Source organism: Styela clava, chromosome 13 (assembly GCF_964204865.1).
Source record: "Styela clava chromosome 13, kaStyClav1.hap1.2, whole genome shotgun sequence".
Classification (NCBI taxonomy): domain Eukaryota; kingdom Metazoa; phylum Chordata; class Ascidiacea; order Stolidobranchia; family Styelidae; genus Styela; species Styela clava.
Window position 1 is genome coordinate 12,671,034 of NC_135262.1, and position 12,509 is coordinate 12,683,542.

Genomic DNA, 12,509 nt, shown 5'->3' on the forward strand with positions numbered 1-12,509 from the left:
CATGATGTGATGTTATTTGACATTAAGTATCTTGTAAAGTTATTTGTCCCTCCCCTTTATACGCGGAGAAATACGGTATTTTTGAAGTGCCCCATCACCGTAAGAAACTAGGTTTTAAGTATAAGTTCACTTACGTATGCGTAAAATTACCGAAGCATACCTGCAAATTTAAATAATTACTGGAAAAAGCTTAAAAAAATTAATGTGAGTGTAATATTAAACCTAAACTAAACAGTAATGAATTATTGTATTGTCTTGATTTGTTGAAGTTTGTCAAAATGAACACATTGCGACGACTCTCGCTTGTTCTCTTTACGTTTTTTTAAGAACGGTGTTCTGATATATTTTTATTATATCCAAAATTATATAAATTTAGTTTTTTTGTATGTACCGGTTTGGCTTGCCCTCCTTTTTGCTTTTCGTTGTTACAATAGAAGCTAATCAGTTTACTACATTATCTAATTCAAATTTTTTCTTATTTATATGATAATCATTTTACTTCATTTAAATTTTTATACAAAAGGCCCCACTGACAGTGAAGACATGGATACTTCATCCGCCGTTGATGCTTTAACAACGCCGAGATTTGAAGGTGGCTTAATATTATTGTTACCAATACCAATAATATAAAAAACGAATAGTCAAAATGTGAATTCCTATATATGAATGTTATTCACTTCGAAATCTTCTGGTCTGGCATGACTTTATCTTACAAATTTCGACAATATTCATTGTTAAAAAATGTGAGAATAAAATTGTCAAGAAAAATAAACATTCAGAAAATATGAAGATAGAAGACCCCCAAAGAAAATAGTCAATTTGTAAACCCTTTGGCTACTATTAACGCATCTGACATGATTATTTAGTACGCTTTTTCTGTTCTTTGAGATTCATTTTCGATTTGATTTTGCGTAGCAAATGAAAAATACCACTACTACCGAAAATATTCAAACACAAATATTATTAACACATCATAGTAAGAAAAAGTAACTCGTGTGTGAGTCTGGACAAATAATCTGATTAATTAGAAGTGACATAAAATATTTTGGGTGCAGCGCGAATTGACAAATCCAAACTTATGAATAAATTTTGATTTTTATAGGAGGGTACCCAATAAAAAATGACATTGGAAAGAACAACAGCAGAAGATGGCCAATGAATTACGGAGAAATGTATTATACGCCCCTAGGTAGGTCTGTCACATAAACTGGTACATAAATTTTCTATGATTATTATTACTATTTTTTATGTACTTTGTTCTCAAAAGCGGGTTCTCATGAGGGTTTTCCTATCTCCAGACAGAGACTTGATCTTCGTGGGCACAACGAATACCACATAAACCATTTACTTTTTCAACATATGAATAAGAACAATCACGAGGAATATTAAAACAATCGTAAATATCCCACATGATGAATATTTATCATCATATTTTACTAAAAATTGCATTTTAATAAAACCATATTTTTTTTTCCATATTTTCTTGGCGTGGTTCCTAAATTCAGTATACATTTCAAGTATATTATACGTTGACAGATGATCGTCAAGAAAAAACATTTTCAAGAAAATCCAGAGCTGGTATTTTTACAACAACCCAGTCTATCCGAATTCGAACCAAGGTTGGTATCTAAATATGATTAAATATAATGTGAGTATTTGGATTTCTGCTTGGCAATTTTTACGTGTCATTCATATTGTACCGCGAATTTAAAATATTTTCCAACGTCTCTTTTAAAATCCTTTGACTTTTATTATTAATTTGAAAGACTTTTGCCAGCGATTGGTTGGTTTCATTGATCTCATCTAATCTATTTACCCTGATTAGTAGTGGTCATGGTCGCAAAATAGATGTCTACGACGACTCAACGTAGTTTAATCTCTAATTTATGATTGAACATTTTAACACAATTTTATAGACACTTACTCACACGAAAACATTAATATTTGCAGGTGAACAATATACGAACCAGCAACTACACTCGTCGTCGAAAGGTTAGTGGTTTGAAACATAAGAATTTTTTCCCTGCGACGTAACACGCTTGTCACAAACATAATATACTGAATTATACACCAGATTGGGTAATACAACAATTTTATTTTTAAACGCTTCATAATTCAGTTCAAGAAGAACCAAATGCTAGATATGTGCATCAACAATACTCTGATTACAATCAAAGCGAGTACCGACGGAATCAATACCTTGCGAGAACAGGTGCGGGGAGATATTCAATGCCTTTACTTTTAGAACATAATAGCTTTTCCTAATTTCACTCCGCTTGTATAATCATCCTTTTGGGAAGCATGACAATGAAGCAATTATGAACTTGTTTCATCAATGGATAGTCAATTATCTTCGCACTGAATTTGAGAACTCTGCTCAAAATTTAGCGTTGTATACCAATTCTTTACAAAAGAGAAAATGGGTCAAAAAATATGGCAGTACCTCAATTTATCATTGTATATTTACAGAATTTGATGCGCATGAAAGACAGTTTCCTGGATATCGTATTTCAAGTGGTATGTAAAATATAATGGTTGTATTTCTGTCAAATAGATAAGAAATTTATTTGTACCCTTTGTCTTCGCTTTAGACCCCCTCGTTTGAAATGTTATTCTGTTAAGTATAAATAAAATTAATACTCATACTATGTACCCAAGTTGTGATAAATATTGTCAAGTCGTCATAAAAATAAAAAGTAAATTGATGTCATATTGTTACAGTAGAATTTGAAAAGCTAGCAAAAGCAGGAATCATATCGGATTATGCGACAGATGTTTGCTTTTTTACGAATGTGATCAAACTGTTACATCACCATAACAAACACATTTTAATTTACTGATACGGCATCGATTTTTAACAGGTTTTCTAAATCTGTTAAGAGATTTTGAGAAAAAATCTTGGTTGAAGAATATGCTCAACGTAGAATCGTAGATAACAGTTGAGCGCACAAAAAGGAATAAGTCAAAATTTATTTTCAGTTTCTCCCGACTACCGCCAGGAGATGAGTCGTATTCCACCTCCCACCGCAGACTACGAGGTTACAGTCGGGCTCATTCCCTTGTACTTTTGATCTCACACAAAAATAAAATCCCACAAAGTATAAGTTTTGCCAAATGCTGCACCTGTATGTGGCTGGGTGCTTCAAGTCGTCAGGGGTTTTGTCTATTTGCGATTGATTAAGCATCCCATAAATGTAAATTTTAGATTTAGGTAAAATCTTCAAATTCGCATCAGTCAATAAAACGCAAAATTGATTTTATTTCACTTTTTAACTTAGGTTGTGAAACATGTTCAACAAAACGCATCGATATGCGTTATTGAAGGGCCCACGCTTTATCAGTCTTAGCCTAAAATAATAGATCGGTAAGACAGACAACAAGCAGCCTTGAGAAAAAGATTCCAGGGAATATATTACAAGCACGTCGTGGTGTCCGAAACAAAAAGAAGCGGAACTACGAAGGCCTTTCAAATCGATGATTTACCAATTCTGTTGAATGGACACACAGGTGACCCTTTAGGTACATGAAAAGAAATTCCTATTGCTACGCGTTGCACCATGATGACATTGTAGAATTTGTGTAATTTGATTCCAAGGAATACATTACAACCACGTCATGGTGTTCGAAACAAAGAGAAGCGGAACCATGAATGTCTTTCAAAATCGATGGTTTATAAATTCTGTCGAATAGACACGCAGAAGATCCTTCAAGTACATGAAAAAAAGTCCTAAATTCAACAGAATGCTAATTGCTGACGTCTTGAAAAATTCTTGTTTAAAAGCATATTTTGTCGGTTGTGGTGATAAATTCTCTTTTTTTTCAACTTGTGATTATAGCCGCGAACTTATTCTGGATTAGGTCTAATATTCGAAAGGAACAATAAAAACATAGTTATTTATATTGGATAGGATTGGGGGAGGTAGGTGATTGATATCACAATCATATGTACCCACTAAGTGACAAGCGTCTAGAACTCTTTATAAATAGGACGCACATCCATCGTTTTTGAGAAACATTAGTTTGTGTTCTAATTTTCATTTTGTATTTATGTTTAAACTTTAGTGGTCAGAAATATTAATTGCAGCTCTCATAATGTCGACAAAAAAACTGGTCTCAAGAGAAATTAAAAGCTCCAAAGATTTGGAAAAAATCAAAAAAGATTTGAATAAATATAAGCAACCGTTTTTTATCAAAGTCATCAAGTTGGATCGTATTGAATATCCAGAGTTAAATCTGCTGATTAATTTGATGAAAAGAAATCGACTGCAGGAAATAAGTGTACGAGAATGCTGTGAAACTGCGGATGATCTGGCAAGACTACTTCAGGCTATTTCAAGCAACCCGTACGTTGACACAACGGTGAGTAGTGATATTCGTTTAATCATTTCATTGTGTACAATTTCCCTCCAGAATCGTATTTATTCACACTGGTCCTATTCCATGAAATTTCCATCTGCAGTATGAAAATGTAATCTTTTTTTCAAACAACAAAACAGCCGTTGTCATTGGATATCAGGGAAAATCAATGTGATGGTAGATGTGTCGAACTTCTCCGTGACATGATTGACCGAGGGATTATAGCAAGTTATAGAAAGAAAATCACATTTTCACGTTATTGCGTTCCATTCGTTACTGCGAAAGTCAGGGGTTATAAAGTAATTAGTTGTTAAGCGTGCGTAAACACTAGCTATCTATATATGTATTCCCTACATGTATTCTTCTATTTGCAACAGATGCAACTACTTAATATAAATGACAATGTTATTGATGAAAAAAGTTTTGAATTACTGATGAATATCTTGATGGAAAATAAAGTTCAGAAGAAACTTTACTTGAAAGATTGTAGAAAACCCAAAGAGCAGTTTACTGAAGCAGACAAACAATCGCTGCAACAAGCACAATCTTCAAAGGTAGTGATACAAATTGAAACGTTTTAGATTCTTACCTTTATTATCTTTTCTAATGTACCAAAAATGTACCAAAGTTATCCTGTCAGCGACATCTTGCTACTGAACCATATTGAACCCCAAAAGAACCTCATAGACCGAAAAAGCCAAAATATATTAATGCATAGTAGTAATATATGGATATTAAATATATGTAAAATGCAAAATCATATTGTTGAATATATGAATAGATATTGTAGAACTTTTGTAAATGGTCGAAGATCTAACTACAACCAAAAAAATTTCAGAAATTAGCGATCAAATGGTTCAAGACTAAGCCTGCAGTGAACAGCTCACTCATAGCATATCAGGTTTGTAGATTCATTGACGATTTTATATATCTGGCTAGGATAAGCATTTGTACAGAGCCACAAAATGGGTTTTACACTTTTTTAATACTGAATAACACAATTCAACGTTTTGAACAAATTCAAAATTTTTAACAATATTAGATTTGTTTTCCAGAAATCGAGATTTATTATGATTTTAATAAAATACTGTAATAAATTTATCATTAAGCACAGGTAAATGTATTTTCAGGATGGAAATAGATTACTTAGAAGAGTGACTGATAGATTGTTGTCATATGTACCTGAAAGTCACCGGGAAGCCGCAAAACTTTCAATTTCAAACCAATTCCGTCCAAAAGTATTAATTTAATTTTGTTATTCGAGCGACTATACTATACTATTTGTTGGCATTTATTGCGCTACAAAATGTTTATATATCCTCAAAGTGCAGTCACCATAGCAACTTCTTATATTGAACAAAAGTTCCTATACAATTTCACACAAACCAAATATTTTGCCGTTTACACTCAGCTTAGAGATAAAGTTTAAATATACTTTATAATATGGCAATTATATAGATTACCATTCTTAAAATATTCATCCGATTTATCAATTCGGAGTACGCCATGTAAAAAAGTGGTTTGGAGTCGATATATTATGATGTTCCGTGGCTCACATGTTTAGATTTGATTATTATGAATAATACATATAAATAAATGAAACAATCTGACTCTGACGTGCTTACATAGTCACATTTATGTACATTTCGTCTAATGCTAGTTGTAGATATGGATGTAAAGTGCGTTCATATTTAGAAAAAACGCAACAAACACAGATATCCAGTTTATCAAGTAAGGTTTTTATTTATTTTTTCTATGTATGTGTGTAATATGAAATGCAATAAGCAATATTACATTTAAATTTTATAATTATTAAAGTGAAAACGATGCAGAAAATTAGAATTTTTATAAAATAAAAGTGTTTAAAACCTTTATTTCTAGTATTCAAGTACTTACCTATCGTAGTTATACTTGATTGAAACCGAAAAGATTCCAAATTTTCAACAAAAAAAAAACGATACAGAGAAGCAGTATTGTATTTCCTATTTATTACAGGACGATATTTCGTCAAGTGAAGATCAGTATTGTTCGGAGGACGAAGAAATGATCGATAATTGTATGTACCGATTACAACTAATTACCATATTTCTTTGTGAATAATACGCACCTGTGGATAATACGCACCCAGGTTTTAGTACATTTTTAACAAGAATTTTCCATGCACTCCATGTATGATACGCATATCAAAATTCCGTCCTCTCTTGCCTTGTAGGTATTTTTATATATATATATATGGTAATATGTTTATTGTATTTGCCTGTGAAACATCTGCCAATCATGATGTGATGTTATTTGACATTAAGTATCTTGTAAAGTTATTTGTCCCTCCCCTTTATACGCGGAGAAATACGGTATTTTTGAAGTGCCCCATCACCGTAAGAAACTAGGTTTTAAGTATAAGGTCACTTACGTAGGCGTAAAATTACCGAAGCTTACCTGCAAATTTAAATAATTACTGGAAAAAGCTTAAAAAAATTAATGTGAGTGTAATATTAAACTTAAACTAAACAGTAATGAATTATTGTATTGTCTTGATTTGTTGAAGTTTGTCAAAATGAACACATTGCGACGACTCTCGCTTGTTCTCTTTACGGTTTTTTAAGAACGGTGTTCTGATATATTTTTATTATATCCAAAATTATATAAATTTAGCTTTTTGGTATGTACCGGTTTGGCTTGCCCTCCTTTTTGCTTTTTGTTGTTACAATAGATGCTAATTAGTTTACCACATTATTTAATTCAATTTTTTTTTATTTATATGATAATCATTTTACTTCATTTAAATTTTTATACAAAAGGTCCCACTGGCAGTGAAGACATGGATACTTCATCCGCCGTTGATGCTTTAGTAACGCCGAGATTTGAAGGTGGCTTAATATTATTGTTACCAATACCAATAATATAAAAAACGAATAGTCAAAACGTGAATTCCTATATATGAATGTTATTCACTTTGAAATCTTCTGGTCTGGCATGACTTTATCTTACAAATTTCGACAATATTCATTGTCAAAAAATGTGAGAATAAAATTGTCAAATAAAATAACCATACAGAAAATATGAAGATAGCAGACTCCCAAAGGAAATAGTCAATTTGTAAGCCCTTTGGCTACTATTAACGCATCTGACATGATTATTTGATACGCTTTTCTGCTCTTTGAAATTCATTTTCGATTTGATTTTGCGTAGCAAATGAAAAATACCACTAATACCGAAAATATTCAAACACAAATAATATTAACACATCATAGTAAGAAAAAGTAACTCGTGTGTGAGTCTGGACAAATAATCTGATTATTTAGAAGTGACATAAAATATTTTGGGTGCAGCGCGAATTGACAAATCCAAAGTAAATAAATTTTGATTTTTATAGAAGGGTACCCAATAAAAAATGACATTGGAAAGAACAACAGCAGAAGATGGCCAATGAATTACGGAGAAATGTATTATACGCCCCTAGGTAGGTCTGTCACATAACCTGGTACATAAATTTCCTATGATTATTATTACTATTTTTTCTGTACTTTGTTCTCAAAAGCGGGTTCTCATGAGGGTTTTCATATCTCTTGAGAGTCCAGACTGAGCCTTGATCTCCGTGGGCACAACGAATACCACATAAACCATTTACTTTTTTAACATATGAATAAGAACAATCACGAGGAATATTAGAACAATCGTAAATATCCCACATGATGAATATTTATCATCATATTTTACTAAAAATTGCATTTTAATAAAACCATATATTTTTTTCCATATTTTCTTGGCGTGGTTCCTAAATTCAGTATACATTTCAAGTATATTATACGTTGACAGATGATCGTCAAGAAAAAACATTTTCAAGAAAATTCAGAGCTGGTATTTTTACAAACAACCCAGTCTATCCGAATTCGAACCAAGGTTGGTATCTAAATATGATTAAATATAATGTGAGTATTTGGATTTCTGCTTGGCAATTTTTACGTGTCATTCATATTGTACCGCGAATTTAAAATATTTTCCAACGTCTCTTTTAAAATCCTTTGACTTTTATTATTAATTTGAAAGGCTTTTGCCAGCAATTGGTGGGTTTCATTGATCTCATCTAATCTATATACCCTGACTAGTAGTGGTCATGGTCGCAAAATAGATGTCTACGACGACTCAACATAGTTTAATCTCTAATTTATGATTGAACATTTTAACACAATTTTATAGACACGTACTCACACGAAAACATTAATATTTGCAGGTGAACAATATACGAACCAGCAACTACACTCGTCGTCGAAAGGTTAGTGGTTTGAAACATAAGAATTTTATCCCTGCGACGTAACACGCTTGTCACAAACATAATATACTGAATTATACACCAGATTGGGTAGTACAACAATTTCATTTTTAAACGCTTTATAATTCAGTTCAAGAAGAACCGAATGCTAGATATGTGCATCAACAATACTCTGATTACAATCAAAGCGAAGAGTACCGACGGAATCAATACGTTGCGAGAACAGGTGCGGGGAGATATTCAATGCCTTTACTTTTAGAACATAATAGCTTTTTATAATTTCACTCCGCTTGTATAATCACCCTTTTGGGAAGCATGACAATGAAGCAATAATGAACTTGTTTCATCAATAGATAGTCAATTATCTTCGCACTGAATTTGAGAACTCTGCTCAAAATTTAGCGTTGTATACCAATTCTTTACAAAAGAGAAAATGGGTCAAAAAATATGGCAGTACCTCAATTTATCATTGTATATTTACAGAATTTGATGCGCATGAAAGACAGTTTCCTGGATATCGTATTTCAAGTGGTATGTAAAATATAATGGTCGTATTTCTGTCAAATAGAATTAAGGAATTTATTTGTACCCGTTGTCTTCGCTTTAGACCCCCTCGTTCGAATTGTTATTCTGTTAAGTATAAATAAAATTAATACTCATACTATGTACCCAAGTTGTGATAAATATTGTCAAGTCGTCATAAAAATAAAAAGTAAATTGATGCCATATTGTTACAGTAGAATTTGAAAAGCTAGCAAAAGCAGGAATCATATCGGACGATGCGACAGATGTTTGCTTTTTTACGAATGTGATCAAACTGTTACATCACCATAACAAACACATTTTAATTTACTGATACGGCATCGATTTTTAACAGGTTTTCTAAATCTGTTAAGAGATTTTGAGAAAAAATTTTGGTTGAAGAATATGCTCAACGTAGAATCGTAGATAACAGTTAAGCGCACAAAAAGGAATAAGTCAAAATTTATTTTCAGTTTCTCCCGACTACCGCCAGGAGATGAGTCGTATTCCACCTCCCACCGCAGACTACACTGTGCCCCCAACAGTTGCATATCCATCAACTGACGGACCTGGTTAGATTATTTCATTTCTTACAAATTAATATTTCCATAAGTATAATCAAGTACAAAAAAATGGGTCTTTGATACGATTAAAACATTTTAGCGCGGGGATGGGATAAATGAATCGAATATTATACTCTATAATAGGTAGAACCATTGTGATGTAGCTGAATTCTGCCTACATCTATCGAATCACATACTCACAAGTTTATTTGAAAATGTAAGAGTTGAAGATTATGAGATATCCCATGACAAAGAAGTATTTAGGAATCATGTAATAGTGACAACAAAAAGATTTTATTTTCATATTGTGCCTGTATCTTATCAGTAACGGCATGACATTGTTCTATTTGATACCAAAATATTTCCCACCTCAGGTCCAAAACGAGGAACTCATCGGAGGAGACAAACTAGAGAACGCCACCATCCACTTGGTTGGTAATTCAATCTATTCCTCGAATTTATAAAATCATTATATGCATAAATAAATAAACACGTATTCTAACGCAGATCTATAGTTACATTTCCCTGTATTCAGCTTTTTATAATATGCCGTTTCTATAAGATCCTATGAACTGCATTATCAATGTGTGTGGACCAACTTATTATTACCTACTAAATCGTCGAACATAGCTCAACAAAATGTAGTCGGATACTTTTGATATCCACAATAAAATTAGAAAAGCAAATTTTACATTCTTGATCTATTCAATCTAGAGGATGGACACAACAGAGGAAGACGGGAAACACTAATGACAATGAGATTCGACGTTTCCAACAATGACAATGGATGAAAATTTTTTTAAAAGGAATAGACTGCTGAAAGAATGTTTTCCCGCTGTACATATATATATACTTCTTATTATAATGACATTCATTAACATAGCATACTTCGACTGTGAAAGCATTTTGAATTGGATTGTAAATAAGACTTGAATTAAGATTGAATGGGATAATGAGAAAATAATTCAAAACCATGTATGTCGACAATATATTGTTATGCGCAAAAACATGTAAGAACATCTACTTTAAAACTGTTAATTTATCATTTCAATGAATTGTCGTTTTGTAGTTTCTGTTAACGAAAAAACACTACCATATTTTGTCTATTAGGATAGCTAAATAGCGCATTATCAATGGGAACCCAAAAGTTACCCAAAATCGTTAAAAACTATTTATCTTTGTCATGAACGAATTATGCAATAAATTTAATTTCAACCATTTTGGCAAGCCGACTTCAACGAAACTAATATTATCCCACAATAGAATGTACATTTCCATGGCTACGACTTAAATAATTACTTTTCAATTAACCCATAATAGGATTTGTAGAATTTGTGTTGATGATCGTAAAAGCAAAAATTGTCAGAAATGTATCAATGAAGCGAATTTACGATATCATGTTTGTTTTTAATAATTTGAGGTCGACGTAAATGCATATAATTTGCAATTTTTTTATTTTATTTTTTATAGTGTTAGTCATTGTAGGCATAGAGTTTTGTATATACTATTCGAAATCTAAAATAAATGAAGGTGTCTTTGTCTACACTGTAAAAAATATTAAGGGCGATTTACAACCAAACGCGCGGCAGCAGCGATGCCATGCACTTCGTTGTGAACACAATATACAACTTCAGATGTATTGTATCGTTGCAAGCGCTTGTAATTTTACAACCAAATGTATGTACTAGGCAAAAGCAGTGGGTTGGATGTCTCCGATTTTTACAGCCGTAGCGATGCTAACCTTAACCACAAGAAGAAGTTGTAAAACTAAACAACATCCGCAAAGTAACTCGATTAACCCTCATGCCAGCACTTGAAGAAATGAAATACAATTGAAAAGAAATCATTTTTAATAAAATATGTGATCAAATATCAGCAACGAAATAGTATCAAATACACTCGAGAAGTGATCGTCTCCGCCAGCAAAATAGTTCATTTCATCTCTTCAAATAGGTGGAAACCATCTAAAAGATTCAACATTGCAGTGGCCCTCTGTCACTTTTTCTTGCACAGGCTGTTTATCTTGGCAATTCGGCTGAAAAAAAAGGGCATAGCTGGTATAAAATGTAAGTAGTTGAGTGAGAAGTCAACATATTTACATATGTTATAACTTGATCTGCTGGGGTAAAATGATTCCATTAGCAAAGTGGTAGATTCATAGTATATTCAATGCTCAGAAGAAGTTAAATTTATTATAGGCTATATCATTTCTGAAGCTCGCAATTATATCATCATTTCTCCAAACAATGAAAATTGTTATATAGAAAGACAAAAAACTATATTTGAATTTTTTTTGTCTATTCATTGCACAAAAATCAACTTAGTGCAAGGAGGCTCACTATATACAGGTCAGTAACATGATGCTCATATTTATAAGCAAGGCTTTTTTTATTAAACAGTTAAGTCCATACCATTGCCATCGAAAAAAGAAACACCAATAGGCTACCAGTTCCTCATCTTTCCAGAAATTCTTTTGTTGTGTTGATACAATGACAGACTTGATAAGGGCCAAATGTGAATGCCCCAGAGGTAAAATGGCAGAATATGTTTGTGGGATAAGTACGCGTAGGGTACGGTACCTAATGTGTCCCACTGCGACTCAAAGATACAGGGTAACTGGAGACGCGTCCTGTCCCTTGGGTCCCCAAATAATGTCTTCAATCTATGCACCAACTGACCAACACACACTGCAACCTGTACACCAACAATTCCGTAGACTTGTGTTGAAAGAAACTTTATTATCTTGTTTAAACACATCTAATGTTGACGTCAGTGATAACAGTGTTAGGGTTAGTGTC

General features: G+C 32.6%; 2 protein-coding genes across 3 annotated transcripts in view; both read left to right on the forward strand.

The window, feature by feature from the left end:
- The window catches only part of LOC120332918 (uncharacterized), an 89,711-nt gene extending 87,186 nt beyond the window's left edge, over positions 1-2,525 (forward strand). Inside the window, exons 5-9 of the mRNA XM_078119453.1 lie at positions 524-592; positions 1,103-1,189; positions 1,537-1,619; positions 1,917-1,992; positions 2,470-2,525. Of these exons, the coding sequence (XP_077975579.1) occupies positions 524-592; positions 1,103-1,189; positions 1,537-1,619; positions 1,917-1,992; positions 2,470-2,525 (371 nt within the window). The remainder of the gene's footprint in view (positions 1-523; positions 593-1,102; positions 1,190-1,536; positions 1,620-1,916; positions 1,993-2,469) is intronic.
- Positions 2,240-11,234, forward strand: LOC144431462 (uncharacterized). Of its 2 annotated transcripts, XM_078119616.1 has the most exons (15): positions 2,247-4,359; positions 4,734-4,910; positions 5,195-5,257; positions 5,487-5,594; positions 6,052-6,087; positions 6,352-6,412; positions 7,155-7,223; positions 7,730-7,816; positions 8,173-8,256; positions 8,588-8,629; positions 8,757-8,852; positions 9,110-9,157; positions 9,622-9,720; positions 10,086-10,142; positions 10,426-11,234. In XM_078119616.1, the coding sequence occupies exons 1-15, from the start codon at positions 4,093-4,095 to the stop codon at positions 10,500-10,502; spliced, it is 1,371 nt and encodes a 456-aa protein (XP_077975742.1). In that variant the 5' UTR covers positions 2,247-4,092; the 3' UTR covers positions 10,503-11,234. The 2 variants fall into 2 exon arrangements, with proteins under 2 accessions (XP_077975743.1, XP_077975742.1); XM_078119617.1 differs by lacking the exon at positions 10,086-10,142 and having other exon boundaries at positions 2,240-4,359.
- The last annotated feature ends 1,275 nt before the right edge of the window (positions 11,235-12,509 follow it).